The sequence below is a fragment of the Gorilla gorilla genome, chromosome 12, assembly GCF_029281585.2.
Source record: "Gorilla gorilla gorilla isolate KB3781 chromosome 12, NHGRI_mGorGor1-v2.1_pri, whole genome shotgun sequence".
In the NCBI taxonomy this organism is placed as follows: Eukaryota; Metazoa; Chordata; class Mammalia; order Primates; family Hominidae; genus Gorilla; species Gorilla gorilla.
In genome coordinates this window covers 97,717,013-97,737,263 of record NC_073236.2, presented here as the reverse complement: position 1 = coordinate 97,737,263, position 20,251 = coordinate 97,717,013, and the positions used below count along the sequence as shown (strand labels likewise).

The window sequence follows — 20,251 nt, the reverse complement described above, 5'->3', positions numbered from 1 at the left end:
GAAGGGACCAGCCCTTTCTGAGTTCTTTCCTGCCTGTCCACTCCCGCTCCCCGACCTACCCCATCTTCCACATTCTCCTTTGTATTAGCCCCTGATGGTTTGGGGCGAATCTTTCCAATTACACTGTAAGCTCCTGAGGGCAGAAGCAGGGGCAAGGCCTTCTTAACTGTAAGGAGCAGTCTTTCTTCTGGGTTTGGGTCCAGGCTGGGCTCCTGGGGGACGCAGGGAAGGAGAGAATTGTCAGCCCCCTAGAGGTTCAGAACGAAAGGTACAAACTCAACAGCCCCTCTTTTCTTCCTCTTTTCTCTCCATTTCCCAAACTGCAGCCCTGAGGCCACTTGAAATAAACTGCTTCTTTCTACTTGACCATGGCCTAGAAACATGGCCCCATTGACTCAGGGTACATTTGGCTTTGTCAGAAAAGGTCTGATATGTTCGCTCCTAACCACCCAGCCCCTATGCGTCCATCCCCATCACTTCTGGACAAAGACAAAGGCCTCTGCTCCATCAACCTTAGCCGCCTGAGTCCATCTGTCACTCACTGATTGATGGCCAACTCTCCATCCCTCTACCTGCTACTCCATCTGGCAGGGACTACAGAGGCCCAGGGGAGCAACCCTCACCTTTCCCACTCCCCTATAGAGTCTCCAGAACACAGTCCCCAATCACCACAGGGTCCCCACCCCAAGGCTGCCCCCTCACCCCTTCTCTCCAGTGAGAGCTTTAAACAGGTACCTCTAAGCCTTCTCTGGGTCCACCAACCCCCTCTCCAGTCCTCAGCCCCACCCCCAGCTCCTCCAATCTCAAGAAACAGTGAAGGAGGGGGACACAGCTCAGAAAGCCAGAAAAGAGACAGAAAGACAAAGTGTCACAGAGCATCTCTCTGGCTGGCAGGTGAGGCTGAGTAGGAGGGAGGCAGGAGGAAGAGAGAGCCAGGCACAGGAAGGGGTCTGAGAGAGACTCTGGGGACCACAGACTCCGAGGCAGAGATAGAGAAGCCAGCCCAGGCGGTGAGGGCTCTGAGAGCCCACAGAGCCTTTTGGTTTCTGGGTTCTAGGAGGGCCTCCCCCTCTGACGGTCGTGGAGCTAAAATGGCTCATATTCCCATCCTGAAACCCATGGAGGGGAACTAAGCTCTTTTCCAGAAACGGGTGGAAGCATCTCTCCTGAGCCATGGCTTCCTCCGTCTTTGTTTGACTACTTTTCTCAGGATTCAGAATTTTTTGTCTATATGTTTCTTCATATTTATCTATCTCTGCACTCATGCTTGCACACTCTCTCACTCTCTCCTCTGTCTCTGCCTCCGATAATTTTTTGGGGACTCTGCCTTGGGGCTCCCGCTCTCCAGCATGCGGGAAACCTGACCTTCATCATCTGTTTTTTATATTTTGGAAATGTCAGCTTCACTTCCTACCTGAGGGAGGTGGGGGTGGAGGAGCGGGCTGCCTAGCTCCACCCTTTTCCCCCCTCTTTTCAGAATCAGTCCCCTCCCCTACAGCCTTGCTCCAGGGAGGACAAGCTGGGGCTGTCCCTGCTCTCAGACTCTGGCATCAGGAGGTTCAGCCCAGGTTCTGATTCATGGTCTTCCCTCTGAAGCTTACCACGGTGTAGGGAAAGTGGTGAGGCCTCCTGTGATGGACTACTGGTTTGCTGATTTGGGAAAAAGGGGAAATTCCAGGCACAAAAGAGCCCAGGAGGTTAAGAGATTTCACCTATGGGAACCAGGATAGAAAGTGGTTCAGGCCGGGCGCAGTGGCTCACGCCTGTAATCCCAGCACTTTGGGAAGCCAAAGTGGGCAGATCACTTGAGGTCAGGAGTTTGAAACCAGCCTGGCCAACATGGTGAAACCCTGTCTCTACTAAAAATACAAAAATTAGCCACACGTGATGGCCGGCGCCTATAATCCCAGCTACTCAGGAGGCTGAAGCACAAGAATCGCTAGAACCCAGGAGGTGGAGGTGGCAGTGAGCCAAGATCGCGCCACTGCCCTGGGTGACAGAGTGATACTCCATCTCAAAAAAAAGAAAAAGAAAAAAAGAAAGGAAAAACAAAAGAAAGTAGTTCAACCCTGTAATTCCAACACTTTGGGAGGCTGAGGTAGGAGGATTGCTTGAGCCCAGGAGTTCAAGAACAGCCTCCACAACATAGTGAGATCCTGTCTGTACAAAAAAATACAAAAATTAGCTCGCATAGTGGCTCACACCTATAGTCCTAGCTACTTGGGAGGCTGAGGTGGGAGAATCACTTGAGCCTGGGAGGTGGAGGTTGTAGTGAGCTGAGATCGGGCCACTGCATTCCAGCCTGGGCAACAGAGCAAGACCCAAGACCCTATCAGAAAAGAAAAGAAAAAAGAAAAGAAACGAAAAGAAAAGAAAAGAAAAGAAGGAAGGAGAGAGAGGAAGGAAGGAAGGAGGGAGGGAGGGAGGAAAGGAAGGAAGGAAGGAAGAAAGAAAGAAAGAGAGACACAGAGAGAGAAAGGAAGGAAGGAAGGGGAAGAAAGAAAGAAGAAAAGAAGAGAGGTTCAAGTTATTTCTGCCCCCTGGCAGAGTTATACCCAACCAAGTTGTGTAAGATGTTGTCACAGATGTTTGTTTGTTTGGAATTTGTGTAAATACTAGGTCACTCAGTTAATGAGATTGAATCCCTGATTCCAAATCCCAAGCTCTTTACATCGAGTTTTCCAAGACTTGAGAAATGTATTATGTACATTTCCCTTCTCCACAAAACTCTAAGAATAGACACTCAATATCCCAAGGACCTTCTGCAACACGACCCCAGTTGCAGAAGCATTATCTCTACCTCAACACTTTCTGGGAGGCCTTGAAGGACCACTTGGCAAAGATTAAGCGGAAAGGCTAGAAGACGGTATTTCAGGAAGAGGAACTGGGAGAGAGGGCACTGATGGGAAAACACAGATGATGACTGGAGCAGGAGCTGGTGCAGGAGGAGTCTGACTTTGTGTGGAGGAATGGAAAGGGGAACACAGGCTTAGGTGGGGGGCTGGGGCCAGCTCATGGAGGCCTGAAGGCCAGTTCAGCTTATCCTCCAGGTTTTTGAGTAGGACAGTAATACTCCAAAAGAGGTGTCTGAGTCTTGGCCTGCAGAGAAAAAGATGGACAATAAAGAAGGCAGATGGGAGGCTAGAATAACCCTTCAGACAGTCTAGGATGATGTGACAGAAACATGCAGAAAGAAGGTATTTAAAAGACACCTTAAAGAAAATTTAGCATTTTGGAGTCTGGGCCATGTGCCCTCTTCCCAAGGATTAATATCCAAGTAAGTGTTTTGAGTGGGGTAGGAGCATGGCAGAAAGATAGAGGGAGCAAGAAAGCATAGAGCATTGGACGTACTGAGCCTTCTAGACCTTGCACAGACACTGTGGTCTGAGGGCTGCCAGAAGCCCTGGGGGAGACAGGGAGGACTGCCATCTGATGGCTCCTGTATGAAGATGGCACTGAGGGCTCTGAGCTGGACACTGGCCTGCAGACTCTGGCCTGTGAGGCCCAGGCTATGGGCTCCACCTGGTCTTTGAGTGGGTGGGCAGACTGCAGATCAGGGGCCTGCAGCAGCATTTCACGTATTTCAATTCTTTGAAATGATTCCTCTCCCTGGGTGGCAGAAAGGAAAAAAAAAAAAAAAGCAAACAAGCAAAATACAGCTAAGAACTCAAGAACTGCCAATTCAGAAACTCTAATCTGCTCAAAAAGTTCAATCCCTTTCTTTCAGAAGCCAAAAACCCATTTCCATCTCAGATTGTATATGTCTGTGTGTCTGAGAGCTGGTGAGGGAGACAGTGAGTATGCGAGGGAGGCCACTGAGATGCCTTTGTTCCTGTATGTGAGCTACTGCTCCGAACTGCTCCGTGGACCTGTGTGTGTTGCACGCACATTTGTGCCTGTTTCTCAGGCCCCTGTGTGCCTTGAACTTTCAAACCATAACAGAAACACTGAAGCTTGGCAAAGATATCACAGGAATAATTATCTAATTTCAGAACATGTTATTATAATACCTACATGATGTGTAACGAACTTAACAATGTTCATGTTATATTCACCTACTCTGAGCTGTAGACTCACAACGCCAAGTTTTACCCTCAGAAGTTTCTCCAAGACACAAGGGCAGAGCAAGCCCCAAAGAAAGTTCTTCAGGGAATATTCCCCCACAACAGCTCCCTCACGGATTGAGACGTTTGGCTGGGTAGATGTCTATGGGGAAATTGCTGGAAGGACAGAGCCTATCTTGGGATGGCAACTGTTCCTCCCAAAATCCTCATTCCTCCCCAGAAGAGAAGACATGGAACTGATAAGGAACTAGCAGCCATATTGGGGTGACACAGGCAGACAGGCTTTTCCTGATTCAGCTGTGGGCCTGGGGGCCTCCTAATCCACCCAGCTCCCCGTTTTCCCCAGGGGCCTGAATTGGACCGAGGCTGAGTGTGAGGGGAATGTTTGCTGTTTGCTGCTGTTCCCTGTTGACTTTAGCCAGTAGCTCTGTTTACAAACCCAGGTTGGTTTTCCCAGCACAGTTAATTAGACCAAAGACATCTGGTGCAAGGCTGGGGAGGGCATCTGCTCAGAGCCTTCCCCCGACACCCTGCAGACTGCAGCCACGGCCCAGAGCGGGGCAGAACAGCTCTATCGGTACAGACCTGACTCCACCAGACCCAGTGTTCTCGGAGGAATCATGGCTTCCTTCACCCTGCCTTTCCATGCTTGCCAAGTCGGACTGGGCCCCAACTCCCCAAGCCATAGAGAACAAGGAGTCCGGGCTGGAAGGCCCACCTCAGTGGGATCATAGGCTGGAGATCAGGGACTCAGCTGTCTCCTCGGTCCTTCCATGTCCAAAGGAACAGGGCAGAAATTCCTGTCCCTTTCTCATCACAGACACTGCATTCTGTAGGAACGCCAGACCTCTTCAGGGAAAATCTCCCCTCCCTGGATACCCCCCCACCCACCCCCACCCCCAGAAAAAAGGCTGTGGACCCTTCTCCTCCCTGACCCCTCCCCAGCCAATCCCTGACACTGTGAGGAGGACAGAGATTAACCTGGCCCAGAGGGAGGCAGGAAGCTGCCCAGGAAGGTGAGAGGATCTAGGTGGGCAGTTTCAGAGCGGCGGGGAAGAGGAGAGCTGCGAGGGGGAGGGGCAGCGGCTTATCTCTCCCAGGAGGGGGGAGCTCACTCCAAACAGCTAACGCACTGGCGTGTGAAAGCCCCTCAATTAGCACTAATGATGCAATCAGGGAGGGAGGAGGAGGGACCGAAGTTCTGGTGGCGTCAGCACCAACTTACACACAAGGTACACATTCCCTTCATCGGACACAATGGCCCCTTCAGACACGCCGAGGCACACACTCCACAGACAGCCGTCCGTGGGCACAAACGCACTCTTTGCCCAAGCTACTAGCATGCACATGGTTTCTTATACGCGGCTGACCGCGTCAGACCCCAGGCATCTTGAGGGGTTGGGAGCGACCCCCAGCTGCATTTGGGGCTTTAGGGGCAAGGAAAATCAGAAACACTTTGGTAAAAGGAGTTGAACAGGGCATCCTCGGCGAGCTCACGAGCATTCTTCTATGCCTAGAGCTCCTGTCCCACGCGCGCTCACAGGTGCTGGCCCGGCTGTGCCCGCTTCCCCCTCACCATCGCCCCAATCCGGAATCCGGGGCTGAGCGAGGAGCCGCCACCCCCGGCCCCACCCGCAAGAGACGGGGTCCACGCGCCTTCCCTGCGCCCAAACCGCCCCGAGGCCCCCAGTCCCAGGAGGGAGCGCTGAGATCACTCGGATCTCCGCACCCCGGACTTAGCTGCTCGTCCCCTCCGGAGCCCGCTACCCGCCGGCCTCGTCCCTTTATCTTTCCCCCACTCCGCCCGGCCGGCTCCGTTATCCACCTCCCAATCCCGTTATCCGGCCGCCCCGGCCCCGTTATCCGCCCTCGCGTTGGGCGCGGAGCCCCCGCGCGCCTCCTGGCCGCCGCCGCCCCCTCCCCCGCTCCCAGACGGAGCTCGGGGGACCGCGGGCTGGGCAGGACCGGAGCCGCCTCCGCGCCGCTTCCCAGGCCCGGACGGCCGCGGGAGGAGGTCCCGCTGTCAGTCAGCGGGGAAGGCCGGGCCGGGCGGCCGGAGGGGGCGGCGCCGAGGACGGGCTCGGGCCGGGAGCTGGGAGGTGGAGGCGGAGGCGGAGGAGGAGGCGGAGGGGCGGGGGCGGGGCGGGGCGGGGGCGGGGGGCGGGGGGGGCGGCTCTGGGCCTTATAAGCGGCGGGGGCAGGGCGGCAGGGAGGCAAGTGTCAGGCCGATGTGTAGCCCGCGAGCGGCCGGGGTCGGGGCCGCCGGGGCCATGCGCGCGGGCTGGGCAGGGGGCCGGCGGGGCGCAGAGCGGAGCCGCCTCGGAGCCTGAGCCGCCCGGGGCCGGGGCCGGGGAGCCGCGCGGGGCCGGCCGGCCGGGGGGAGGGGAGCGATGCGGCGCCGGCGGGCGGCAGTGGCCGCGGGTTTCTGCGCCTCCTTCCTGCTGGGCTCCGTCCTCAACGTGCTCTTCGCTCCGGGCTCGGAGCCTCCGAGGCCAGGCCAGTCCCCTGAGCCTTCGCCGGCCCCAGGTCCGGGCCGTCGCGGGGGCCGCGGGGAGCTGGCCCGGCAGATCCGGGCGCGCTACGAGGAGGTGCAGCGCTATTCCCGCGGGGGCCCCGGGCCCGGGGCGGGCCGGCCGGAGCGGCGGCGCCTGATGGACCTGGCTCCGGGCGGGCCCGGCCTGCCGCGCCCCCGGCCCCCTTGGGCCCGGCCCCTGCCCGACGGCGCCCCAGGCTGGCCCCCGGCTCCCGGCCCAGGCTCCCCCGGCCCGGGCCCGCGCCTGGGCTGCGCCGCGCTTCGCAACGTGTCCGGCGCGCAGTACGTGGGCTCAGGCTACACCAAGGCCGTGTACCGGGTCCGCCTGCCCGGCGGCGCCGCGGTGGCGCTCAAAGCGGTGGACTTTAGCGGCCACGATCTGGGCAGCTGCGTGCGCGAGTTCGGGGTACGGAGGGGCTGCTATCGGCTGGCGGCCCACAAGCTGCTTAAGGAGATGGTGCTGCTGGAGCGGCTGCGGCACCCCAACGTGCTGCAGGTACGAGGGTGGGGACGCGGGGGTAATGGTGTTGGCTGGGAGTGCCCAAGACCTTGTCAACCTGGCTGGAAGAGAACCCCTTGATCTGGAGTGCCAGTGACTGCGCCCAGGCTAAGCTAGACGCAGAAACCGGACCATGGCCCTTCCCACTGCACCACCCTGCTTCTCACTCCCGGGTGGGCGTCCCTTTACCGAAGAACTCTTGGGTTTCTCGGCTTCCACACATCTCTTAAAGACAGGCCAGAACAGAGGCTCCCAAAACTCAGGGGGTGGGGCAGTCCATTAGGATTTAGGACTCTACACCGGGCTAGAGTTAGGAGGTTGAACACCAGGGATATTACCCCAAGCCAAAATGACCCGAAGCCAAGACACTTGAGTCAGAATTCCAACTGTGTGATAAAGTCCCCCTTCTTGATGGAACTTCTCTCAACTTCCAGTGATTTGTCTGGTTTTGAAAATGAGACGGGACAGCAATGGGGCTGGGAAGAGCTGGAAAGAGACCATGTGTCAGGCTTGATTCCTATAGAGTCTCCCCACCCACCCACCTCCAGCGCCACCCAGAAGACACTGGAAGGGGGCTGGGGAGCAGGCTAGAAAACGGGAACACAGTCCTTCCCAGAAGTGAACCAAGGGTTCCCCAGGCCTTAAAGTGGGTCCTTGAGCCCCTGGAGAAGCCTCAAGGTCTCAGCTCAGTGGACAGACTGGCGGCCTAAGGATCTAAATGTCACACTGTCTGAGTGTATATAGATAGCCAAGAGGCTGGAAGGTTGAGAAGGCCAAATGCTCAGGTTCCTACTCAATGGGACTCTGCCTCGCCTGTTCGCTGGAGACACAGGCGAGAGCTGAAACCCCCACCTTGTCCCCTCCAAGCTAGACTTTGAGTGGGCCTCTCACAGTCCCAGCACCGCCCTAACACTCCACGTCCTCTCTCTCAGGTCTCCCTCCATCCTAAGATTAGACAGACTATTCCCTTTGCACATGTCTGAGCCAACAGAGGGGAATCCCTGACCGCTGTTGGCCCGGTGAACATGGGTGTGTGCAGCCTCCCCAACGGATGAAATCTTGCACACATCTTTCACCTACCAGCCCACTCAAACTAACTTTTCTGCACCCAGCAGAAATGACTGGAAACCCAGGAGTCCCTCTCTCCTTTCCTTAGGAGTGAGATGGCACCCCAGCCCTGGAGGGAGATGGGTGGGCGTCGTAGAGCAGGAGAGACTGGCCCAAAAGCTATTTATACTCCTGTTGGCTCCCAGTCTCCCCCTCCCCCATCGTATTCCCCAACCCTGGTCAGACACTTGTGACCGGGCCCTGGGCCCCAAACTGGTCTCAGGAGCTCGGGCAGAACCAACACTTGCGCGTAGTGAAGCCTGGCTGCACAGCTCACACTGTGTCTGCAGCTTCAGGGAGTGAGCCCCTGGTTACGTGGCCATTCTAACTGGGAGGATCTTGTACTCTTTCCTTCCCAGGGACTTTTGGGAACTTTTTGGAAACTCTAGGGTGTCAGCCAGATCCTGAGGGAGTGGAGAGGTCTTGAGTGACTTAGCAGGACATAAAGTCTTAGTTACTTGACTCAAGACCCCTCTCCCTTCAGACGGGTTTGATGTTTGATGTGCTTTCCTATCTTTTAAGAAACTTGTCCCTCACTCTTCCCGCCAGCTCAAACTTCCTGACAAGCATTCAGCTAACGCCCCACATATATATCACGGGATGGTCCTCCTCTGAAATATCAGGCCCCCAGCCCAATTCTGAAGGCACCAAAGAAAAAATTACAACAGAATAGTTTTCACCCTTCCCTCACCAAACCAAGACCAGGGTTGTCTGGGGTTAGCTGTGTGACTCTTTATTGTAGAGTCCCAGACGAGAGTTAGTGGCCCCAGGGCACAAGGGTTGCTAAGGGAGAGAGGGTCACAGGTCCTTTCTACCCAGGAAAAGTGAAAAGTGGGGGGCCCTTTAGTGTGAGTTTAGGGACTGCTTTGAGGGTGGCTCTCCTCCATTCATCTTCTGACCATCAGGCCAGTGTCGCTCTGGCCTCCTAAACACGGCCATCTTTGCTGGCAGGGAAGCCTACAGTGGGGTCTTCCTGCCCAGGAGGCTTCAGGGCAGGTGTACAGGGAACTAGAAATAATGCTGCTTTAATACCTCTGAGTTATTTAAAATTTCAAAACCATTTGACTGTTTGCTGAACTGGGGAGGAGTTAGAGAACATTTCTAGAGTTCCTAGTGGTGCAGGCTCACCACCCTCCCTCTCTGAGCAGCCCAGAATTGGTGCTGTGGATTCTAATAGAAAATGCCCAGGCTAGCAGGCCCCATTCTGCACCTCCCAGGGCTTTCTCTGGTCATGGGGATTGCCTGGGCGAGATCTTTCTATCCATTTTCTTTGACCCCTCCCCATCCCGCCCCTGACACACACATACACACTCCCTCACGTGACTGACTCCTCTATAGCCCAGGGCTAGAGGGCACAAGGGTCTTCCCTCCCCTCAACCTCTCCCCACCTCTCCCTCCCCCAGTCATCCTGGGGCCCCCAGGCCTTGGATGGGCCCCCAGGCCTGCCTGGGCCCAGATTCTGGCCCTGCTAGAGTATATTTCTTCTCCCAACCAAACAAAAGATGTGACTGAAATGCTCAGCCTCACGCTTCCTGGGGGGGTTAATGGTGTCTTTTTATTTTTTCCTGAGGGGTGTTGATTAATACCTCGTTAACAGCGCATTTAACGACCTCCGGGTGTTTAATAACCTTCAGAAGTTTCCCACAAAGGCTCAGACTCTGGGCAAGAAAATGAGAACCAGGCCCCAGGGCTGTTCCCCTTACCTTCCCCCCACCCCACCAGGGTCTGGGGCCTCCCTGGACTGATGGGGAGGGGGTGGAGAGAGAAGAGGGTGCCTGGAGCTGCCCTGGCCCCCCAAGTCACAGCCCAAGAGTGAGGCCTTCCCCCATGCCAGCAGGATGATGGGGAGCTGAGGGGGCACTCCTAGGGCGGGAAGAGGACATGTGAGGACCTGGAGTGGCTCTGGGGAGGGTGTGAATGATGGTATGAGGGTGACAGTGCACAGGGATATCCACCCCTCCACCGCATAGCTCTCCTCTCCCTGAGTCGGGCCTGGACAACTCAGCCTTTGTGTTTCTACCCCACAGGGTGCTGGTTGTTTTGAGCACCATACGAGCCCCTAGCTGCTGTGGAGTATGTTGGAAGAGCCAGGGGGAAGCCTGTGGGTGCTGTTAAGGTGGTAGTGACACTCAGGCTTTGCTTCCCAGAAGTCCCTGGGCAGTGCAGAGCTTCTCCCCAGATGACAGAGTGGGCAGTTCCCTGTGACCGTAACCCCAAAAGAACTGATCTTCCAGGAGGAATCATCACTCACTACCAACCCCACTGATACACGTCACTCATATGCAAAACACACCTGGGGATGTGCCCTCAGGTACCTTGTTCTTATCAACACTTGTTACCAGTCTAAGGGAACTTGCTTTTCCTCCCTCAAGACCCACGCAGAGAAAATTGAAGCTGCCAGAAGGTAGAAATGATGAGGGATAGGTACAGATTCGAGGAGGGGAGGAAGGATAATGCCCAACCGTATGCTCGCTTGTGTATTACCAAACAGCATTCTTAGAAAAAACAGATTGTGGCCGGGCGCAGTGGCTGACGCCTGTAATCTCAACACTTTGGGAGGCCAAGGCAGGCAGATCACTTGAGGTCAGCAGTTTGAGACCAGCCTGGCCAACATGGTGAAACCCTGTTTCTACTAAAAAGACAAAAATTAGCTGGGCATAGTGGCAAGCGTCTGTAATCCCAGCTACTCGGGAGGCTGAGGCAGGAGAATCGCCGGCACCCAGGAAGCGGAGTGAGCTGAGATCATGCCACTGCACTCCAGCCTGGGCAACAGAGCGAGGCTGTCTCAAAAAAAAAAAAAAAAGAAAAAGAAAAATAAATAAAAATAGGTTGTGGAATCCGAGTGGCACAAATTCACATCTTAGCTCATACACTGATCAGCTGTGCGACCTTATGCAAGCAACTTAACCTCTCTGAGTCAGCCTCCTCACCTGAAGTTGGAGATAATAATAGCACCTACTGTGCCCATTAGGGTTATTAAAATAATTGAGTTATGCACATAGAGCAATTTAGCATGGTACCTGGCACGTGGTTAACTCACAGTGGCCAGACCTGCCTATTTACCTGAGTCGGAAGGGGTGAGGGGCTGACATGGTCAGTAGGAAGTCTGACTGCAGGGAAGAGAGGGCATGCTTCCCAGGCAACGCTGCCATTCTCTTCTGGCCTGAGCTGAAGCAAAGGCCTGGGGATGGTGGGGGGAGAGAGAGGGGGAACCTGACAGTCCAGCCCTTCCCTGTCCCCACCCCCACCCTGTGACCTAATGACCTGCCCTCGGCTTTCCCCAGCTCTATGGCTACTGCTACCAGGACAGCGAGGACATCCCAGACACCCTGACCACCATCACGGAGCTGGGCGCCCCTGTAGAAATGATCCAGCTGCTGCAAACTTCCTGGGAGGATCGATTCCGAGTGAGCTCAGAGGAGGGCTCGGGCCCTGGGCTCCTTGCTAGGATGGTTCTGCCTTAGAAGGCCAGCCCTCCAAAGCAGCTCCCACTCCTCCTCCTCCACCCAGGGAGAGGGAGGGGAGGAAGGCGCACAGGCTGACTCAGCCACCGGCCAAAGGGTTCAAAAAAGAAGCAAGACTTAAAGGATCCCGACATGCTGTGCTCTTGCCCTCCTCACCCCTCCTTGTGCGCGTGTACACACCAGCTTGTGGGGGCTGACACTCACACACTCACACTCAGCCTGACTGCAGGAGGGCCAGTGTCCTAGAACTAGGAAAGACCTTAGTACCATCTTGACCCTCCCACTATTTCCACACAGTGAACTAAAACTACATTCAGGATGCAACTTCAGGGAAGAGATGCATTATCCCCAGACCCTCGCTGCTGCAGTTTCCCACCCACTCCATATCATTTCCAGGGTCAGGCCAGCCGAGAGTTAATAGAAAATCACTGGCCTCCTCTCTAAGGCTGCTGACCTTGGCCTTTGTGGAGCCCTGGGGCCTATAGAAGAGAAGTGCCAACCCCCACAAGCAAAGTTCAGATTCCAAAAGGAGGGTGCCCTTGAGTCCCACAGACCCCCAACCCAGGAGAAAAGCAGTGAGCAGTCTTTTCTTGTGCCCCTCAGATCTGCCTGAGCCTGGGCCGCCTCCTCCACCACCTGGCCCACTCCCCACTGGGCTCCGTCACTCTGCTGGACTTCCGCCCTCGGCAGTTTGTGCTGGTGGATGGGGAGCTCAAAGTGACGGACCTGGATGACGCACGTGTGGAGGAGACGCCGTGTGCAGGCAGCACCGACTGCATACTCGAGTTTCCGGCCAGGAACTTCACCCTGCCCTGCTCAGCCCAGGGCTGGTGCGAGGGCATGAACGAGAAGCGGAACCTCTATAATGCCTACAGGTGACCTCCACCCCCGACTCGGGAACTCCATCGAAGGAGAATGGGCCAGGAGGGCATGGCAGGAAGACAGCCAACGTGGAGGCCAGCTGGGCAGGGAGACTCAGCCTTGACCAGAGCAAGGGAAGGCTTCTACCCTGTCCAGAAGGGAACATTCAGGCTTCTGATGGAGAGGCTAAAAATAGACAGCTCCAAGGAGAATCCGGGTTGGGGGTGGCAGCTGGAGGCTTCTTAAAATAGTGTTGGACTCGGAGCCTAGGGCTGGTGGAACTGGCACTTTTCCCTTCCCACCCAGGCCCTTGTGCTCTGGGAAATTCCTCACTGGGCCCCAGCCATGGGGCTGCTCCGACACCGGGGGTCAGTCAGGGGATAATGTGGGGCTGGGAGGTGGGCAAGTCCTGGGAAGGGATGGGAAGCAGTCCCCCGGTTTCGGTTAGTATGAAGTTAGGTGCGGTGTTGGCATGTGCCCAGAACCCTCCCCCGAGGCTGAGTAGACTTCACGGCGTTCTGCCTGGTTGCTAGGCCTGAGGGATCCGGCTCCCTGGCCAGGTTAGCGTTCTGCCCCAGGTTGGAATAGAGGAAGGATGTGTCTCCAAAGGCTGGATTCCTGAGCCACTGGTTTCCCTCTGCCACAGGTTTTTCTTCACATACCTCCTGCCTCACAGTGCCCCGCCTTCACTGCGTCCTCTGCTGGACAGCATCGTCAACGCCACAGGTGAGCTCTCCAGGGCCCATCTGCTTCCAGGCACCTACCCCACCCCCACCCGCCAGCAAAAGTGGGGAGAAAAATAACCCAGGGCAGCAGGGGTTCTAGAAACCACCACTTTCTAAGGTGGCATTCTGCCGCAACCTCCCCGCTCCCCCGCCCTCTGTTCACTGGGGCACAGGCTCTGGAGGCAGAGGTGGGAGCAGCTGGCTGCTGACTTCAGGGAGGAGTGGGAGCCCCAGGCATCCTGTCTTAGCCACACTGCACTCTGCAGGAGAGCTCGCCTGGGGGGTGGACGAGACCCTGGCCCAGCTGGAGAAGGTGCTGCACCTGTACCGGAGCGGGCAGTATCTGCAGAACTCCACGGCAAGCAGCAGTACCGGTGAGTGGCCCCAACCTGATCCACAGGGAAGCAAGAAACAGGTGGGAGGGTGAATGACCCCGCCCAATTAGGCTAAGTGGCTCACCCTTTCTCTGGGGACCCTTGTCTCCAAAGGCCACTGTAGGGGCTCACATAGAATCATGGAGGGGCTGACATGGACTAATTTGAGGTTCCATCTCTAGCTGAGCTAGAGCAACTATAATTCTGCCTTCAACCTGGGGTTGGGCACTGATACCCCTACTCTGGATGGCTCCAAACCCTATAATGTACTGGCTAGATGACTTTGAGCAAGTTACCCCTTGAACCTCACTTTCCTCATCTGTGAATTGGGTTCACTATTACCTACCTCACCAAATTCTTATGGGAATTAAATGTCAGGTGAAATGTGTGAAAGCAATTAGTGCAGTTCCTATGACACAGCTGGAACGCAGTATATGTTTGCTTCCCTTTCTTTCCTCTAACCTCCCGGGGCTAGAAGGGCACTGGATGTTAGGGAAGGCACACACTGAAACCAGCCGAGAAGCCCCAGGGCAGGGGGAGAATTCTGGCCACTGGTTTCAGGCTGTGGTCCTTCTGCTGAAGCCCTGGGGTTTAGCTGGGGTTGGCAGGGGTTGAGGGGTGAGCAGCCTCCATATTCAAGGAGTTCTGGCTAGTCTTAGGGGTGGGGGAGCCCTGTTAGCCCTGTAAATAAAGTTTAACGAGGTGAACAATGGCTGGCTCTGTCCCTGAGGATGCCGTTTATGGGGCTGTAAATCACAGTCAGCCCTGGACTTTGGTCTAGTCCCTGGTAGAAGGAGGCAGGAGGGTGGGGTGGCCAGAGGCCCAGGGCTTCTGCATTATCAGTCCAGAGCTGGGGCTCTCCAGGCGGTGGGAAAGACAGGAGCAAACAAGAGGCCAGCAGCTGAGGAGCTCACTGATTGTGAGTTTTCAGAGCTTCTGAGGCTCTCTCTGTAGAATGAGATCTCAGATTTTCCCTCCAGCCCTCTCCCCACTCTAGCCATGGATTTTTTGCATTTTAGTCCATTTGCATGCCTCTTAACTTCAAAAACCCTGACTCCCTTCCATCCCAGGCCCTTCTGAGGAACTTGCCTAACTTCTCTCCCCAAGGCCAGGAGAAAATGTGAATGAGGGTTGCTCTGAACCCTTGCAGGCCACACTGGATGCTGGTTAGAAGGACAGATTCTCAGTTCTACCCCAGACCTACAGAATCAGAATCTTCATTTGGTTGGGCATGGTGGCTTACACCTGTAATCCCAGCACTTCGGGAGGCTGAGATGGGAGGATCCCTTGAGCCCAGGATTTCAAGGCTGCAGTGAGCTATGATTGTGTCACTGCACTCTAGTCTAGGCAACAGAGTGAGACCCCATCAAAAAAAAAAAAAAAAAGAAAAGAAAAGAAAAAGAATCTGCATTTTAACAAGAGTCCTTGGTAATTCACATGCACATTGAAGTTTGAGAAGCCTGGCTCTAACTGTCTAAAATGTCCTGGCCTCAGCAATTAGCCTAGACAGCTGGGACTCCATGTGTCCCTGTATATGTCTGTACCCCTTGCATGTGCCTGCTATCTTGTACTGCCTGACCAAGCTATGTGCCCTTAGATTTGGGAAATATGTATCTCCTGAAAATCAAGTCTGTGCTTTGTCTTTATTGAGCAGTCAGCCCTGTTTCAACAGTGGTAGCTGCCTTCATCTGCATGCTAGAGGGCTGGGCTGGACTTCAGCTTTCACCTAGGAAATGAGTCTTGCTGCCCTTTCCAGAAAGTGACACATCCCTGGGCACTCAAACCTGGGCATACAGAGTTCTCATTTTACTCCATCCCCAACCCACAGAGTACCAGCGTATCCCAGACAGCACCATCCCCCAGGAAGACTACCGCTGCTGGCCATCCTACCACCACGGGAGCTGCCTCCTTTCAGTGTTCAACCTGGCTGAGGCCGTGGATGTCTGTGAGAGCCATGCCCAGTGTCGGGCCTTTGTGGTCACCAACCAGACCACCTGGACAGGTGAGCCAGTGGGAGAAGCCCTTCCAAGGGAGATGGCAGGACCTCTCTGGAGGTTGATAGATAGTGATCTCCCATCGGAAGTCAGAGGGGGTGCTGAGATGATGAGAGAGAGGTATACGTGTCTTCAAGGCAGTCAAATTAGGGAGAATGGTCCTGCCTCCAGGAAGAGAAACATCCAGCCCTGTTACCTCTCACCTCTGCCCCCCAGGTCGGCAGCTGGTCTTTTTCAAGACTGGATGGAGCCAAGTGGTCCCTGATCCCAACAAGACCACATATGTGAAGGCCTCTGGCTGACCTATCTGAGGGCTCGGCTGACCAGCTGACTATCCTCAGCAGCTGGGCTTGCCTGTGGAGGGAGTGACTTGCACTGGCAGCGCTGCATGTCACCTGGGAACCCCTGCAGACAAAGCTAACATCCCAGACAGACAGATGTGACCAGGACAAACGTGCAATAATGCCAAATGTTAAAATGTGAGTTTACCAGCCTAGCTATGGGACTGCTGGCTCCTAGTCCAGGAATCATGGGGGTATGACTGCCTCTCCAACCCTCTGGGCTATAAGCAAGCTCAGGCTAGTCTCCCCACTGGGGGCTGTGCCCTTTCCTGGGACGGTTCCGTGGGCAGCCCCATCACTGTGTTCAATAGTGTGAGAATGTAGCTAAAGCCCCTGCTGCTGCTGCTGCACATGCCACAGCAGGCGGGGGGGCTGCGTGGGGACAATCCATCATGGAGTGTTCTCTCAGCTTAGGTCTGGACAGGAGACTTGGCAGGGGATGCTCCAGGATGTAGGTGATTCTGTACCTGGGGAGGCTATCTCTGACCTCCCGACAGGGGACACTCCCAGGCCAGCCCAGGGGTCAGGGGCAGAGGTGCACACCTCAGCATGAGCCAAGACTGGGGTCAGGGAGCAGGTGTGGTTTGAGCCAGGACCTGAGGCGGGGGTGGGGCCGGGGCCTTTATGCCTCATTTGCTTTCAATGAAAGCCGCAAAGCAGCCAAAACCAGGCTTTCCCCCTTCCTCGAGTTTGAATATCCAGAATCTTTTGTACTTCTTGTTGGTTAAATTGTTTATTTTTGTAAAAAATAAAATAAAATTAGTTAATAAAATGATGTTTCACAGCAAACTCTTCCCTAATGACAGTTTGTTAGGTTGTGACTTCTTGGTCCTCAGTTATATCCTTGGTATATGTTTGTGGGGATGCGTGTGTCACAGGGGAAGATGAATGAAATCTCAGCAGCAAACCCTGAAGTCATCACAAAGTGTTTTCAGGCCCTGCTCCCACCCATGGTGCCCACCTCCTGCTGGGTCCTCCACATCGTGTCCCCAAAAAAGACATGGGGACTCCCTTTTCCCCCAAGGAAGTTCTTATTTTTACAGACCAGCTTCTTATGTATGAAGCCCTAACCCAGTGGAATAATGTCCTCATGGTGAGATGTCAGCCATGAAGGGGTCACCAGGAGCACCCGAACAACCTGCAGGTGGGTCAGCTTTACCTCTGCCCAGGGTTGGACCTGGCCTGGGCCCACCACAAGGTCATGGGCACTAAGCTTTTCTGAGTCTTTCTCTGAACATGAAATATATGAACATTCAGAAGAAAGGAGGGTCTGTGGAAAGACCAGCTTCCACTTTGTCAATTTTAGGAGGGAAGGTCTAGCCGGGCTGTATCGAAGCCCAGAGCAAAAACAAGAACCTGCGGGTTCGGGATCACACGGAGGCCAGAGAGCTCCGCCATGAATGCAGGGCTTCTGACTTGAAACCCATATCTTCTCTCCTATACACCATTCTACTTCTAGAATATTCTGGATGGGCACAAACCTTTGGAGGCTTTAAAAAGAATAATCAAACTTTAACCTGATTTCTCCTCAACAGACGTGGCTGGTGTAATTTCTCACATAACAAGATGTCCCTGTAGTTTGAGGTGACTGAGGAGCCATATTTGCTCTGGAGCCCTCGTCATGGTCACTGCTCTGGCCCTCAGGGTTGCAGCTCACCACTGCCATCCCCAGCCCACACACCCCACATCTTGCCTCTGGTGTTGGGCTTGGTGATTGTGGGATTGTGGGTGGAGGGGAGAGGCAGAGCCTCCACAAAGCCTCACACCATGACAATGCAGCCAAATCCTGCCATGCTCACCACCCTCAGACTGTCCTTACCCCTCGAAGGAGGACCTCAGCTTCCATCACCCTGGGGCCTCCTTCCCTAGCTGAACTCACTCCATGCAACATGCATAGCCCACCCCACGCAATCCAGTACTGGACTTTACACAATCCTCTATTACCCTCCAACTGTCATATGACCTGTGGGGCTCTGAGGGCCGGAGGAACCGCATCCACCAAGGAGGCACAAGGCGGGGCCAGAAGTGATGAGAACCTGAGGGGAGGGGGCTGGGCCAGGAAGTTTGCGAGGGCTGCACAGTCCAGAGGGACCCAAGGACCCAGTAATAACCAGCAGAGAGGCCCGCAGGGCTCAGGAACCACAGGACTCTGGGGAAAAAGACCAAAGTGAACCAAGTACTGCCTTCCTGGCTTCAAGAGATTTCCAGACGAGGGGTTCACCAGCCCCTGGAGAGGGACAGAGGGAAATAATACTTCCAGAGGACCAGGCTCTGGCCTCAGCAAGGTACAAAATTATTCCAATTCTAGCCCAGAAAACTGAAGCCCAGGTAACAGCTGCTAAGTGTTTCAGTGAGCATTCTAATCCAGCCTCCCTCCAAGCCTGCGCTGTGTCCGGTAGTGCGGAGTGCTGCCTCCGAGAAGGGACCCATTGCAGCAGGAAGAGTGTAAGCTAGAGTTAGGGAAGCGCCTCCTTCCTGTGAGTGTGTAACAAACCGAAATGGAGGTCCCGCAAGGCATAATATCTTTTTAGAAAGACACACACAGTGGCTGAAGGGGATGGTGGACAGCTCCTTCCTTAGTGAGTAAGCCTTGTCCCAGAACCTATTTCTGGGGGCAAAAATGGCCAGACTCAGTCCTGCAGAGTCAAGAGAAGGGCATTTGCAACTGGGAATGGAGAAGGGATGGAGTGCCAGAAAGAAAGGAGAGGTAAAGGAAAGCCTGAAGCAAAATCATTCCTCTCCCAGATGACCTTTCACGGAGAGCCACCTGTTTCAGCCAGAAACACACGCCACCTCCCCTTCCACCCACCAAGCCCCGTTCTTCCTACTCCACTGCAATGCTAGTGATACCCAGGTGTAGTGAACGGAAAAAATATATTCACCCAACTGAAGCCTCAGGTGACATGCGCCAGAGGAGGGAAGGCAAGGGTGGGGATTGGGAAGGGATCCTTTTCCAAATTGGGGAAAGGATCCCCCAGTTGTGTTCCTGAATTGAGGAAGCAATGCAGGAGGGCAGTGAGACCTAGTGGTTCCCCGTGAGGCTCTGGAGCCAGCCAGAGCTGGGCAGGAGTCCCAGACAGTTCTGCTTTTTGCTCAGTGTGATCTGGTTCATGACAACCTTCCTGAGCCTCCATTTCCTCATCCGCAAATTTCAGATGGATAATCTGCTTCACAGCAGCCTTACGGAAACTGAATAAAATCCTGCCTTAGCCAGGGTCAGCAAACAGTACATGCTTAGGAAATACTGGCTGATGCTGTCATTGTTATTATTTATTAGCGAGCTGAGCCCTCAGTGTTACCCGTGGCCTGGCCTGGAAGAACATCCAGGTCAACTGCGGAGGACGAAGGCACGAGCTGGACTGCCCACCCCTTGACTCTGCAGCCCCCGCCCCACCCCGCCCCACCCCGCCCTCCCACCATAGGGAATAGGGCCTTCAACTGCAGGAGGTGGGGCCCGGCTCTCTGGGTCAGTGCCCTGGGAGTTCAGTGTGTGGTAGACAGAAGGAGGAAGAGGATTAACATGAAAGCAGAAAATGGGATTAGGAGGCCTCAGGATAATGTGCCCACCCACCCCCCATCCATGACAACAGCTTCTTGCTTTCACTCTGTGGCTTCTGGAGCCCGAAGCATGTAAGACTTGGTTGTCCCTGCTCCTGAGGGCAGAGCCAGGAAAGGAGACTTTGACTCTGAGCATGAGACTACTCAGTTGACTAGGAAGAGGGGCAGGGCTGTAGCTGGCTGCAGGCCAGGCCTGCGTGACTTTCTGTGCACTTTCTCATTTAATCCATACAGCAACTCTGAGAGGTGGGTGATGGCCCAGAGGGGTGAAGAGCAAGGATCCAAGCCTAGGCTGTTGCCCCCAAAAGCCTGTGTTCCTTTCCCTCCACCCAGGAGCACACCCAGCTATTGCCCTAAACCTATAGGAGCAACGATCCACTCACACCTGCCACCTCCCCTGGATCATCCACAAAAGTGAGGATGTCCCAGGGACCCTGACCTTAAAGGACCCCTTTGAGCTCTGTGTGAAGAACTTTTATGTTTCTCTGTTCACCTCTCCGTGAACCCCAGCCAAGGCTACCCCCTGAGGTAGACAAAGTGCCACATCATTCCCACCTACGGGAAGGAGATAGACCAAGATATTTCTAATAATTGCCTCTTAAGCTCTAGAGGATCCCTACAACTGTGTTTGGGGGAAGTTCCTTCTCCCACTCTCATTCCAGTCAAGGGCCCTGTCAGCCTCCTTTTTTCAGCATTTTAACGACTTGTTGTCCTGGCCCATCCTACCCAGC

The 20,251-nt window shown here is 54.9% G+C and overlaps 1 protein-coding gene across 2 annotated transcripts; it reads left to right on the top strand.

The window, feature by feature from the left end:
• Positions 1–6,247: 6,247 nt before the first annotated feature.
• On the top strand, positions 6,248–16,751 carry PKDCC (protein kinase domain containing, cytoplasmic). 2 transcript variants are annotated; one of them, XM_019021554.4, is made up of 7 exons: positions 6,252–7,093; positions 11,488–11,610; positions 12,271–12,542; positions 13,175–13,254; positions 13,520–13,627; positions 15,456–15,629; positions 15,838–16,751. In XM_019021554.4, the coding sequence occupies exons 1-7, from the start codon at positions 6,455–6,457 to the stop codon at positions 15,921–15,923; spliced, it is 1,482 nt and encodes a 493-aa protein (XP_018877099.2). In that variant the 5' UTR covers positions 6,252–6,454; the 3' UTR covers positions 15,924–16,751. The 2 variants fall into 2 exon arrangements, with proteins under 2 accessions (XP_063551986.1, XP_018877099.2); XM_063695916.1 differs by lacking the exon at positions 11,488–11,610 and having other exon boundaries at positions 6,248–7,093.
• The last annotated feature ends 3,500 nt before the right edge of the window (positions 16,752–20,251 follow it).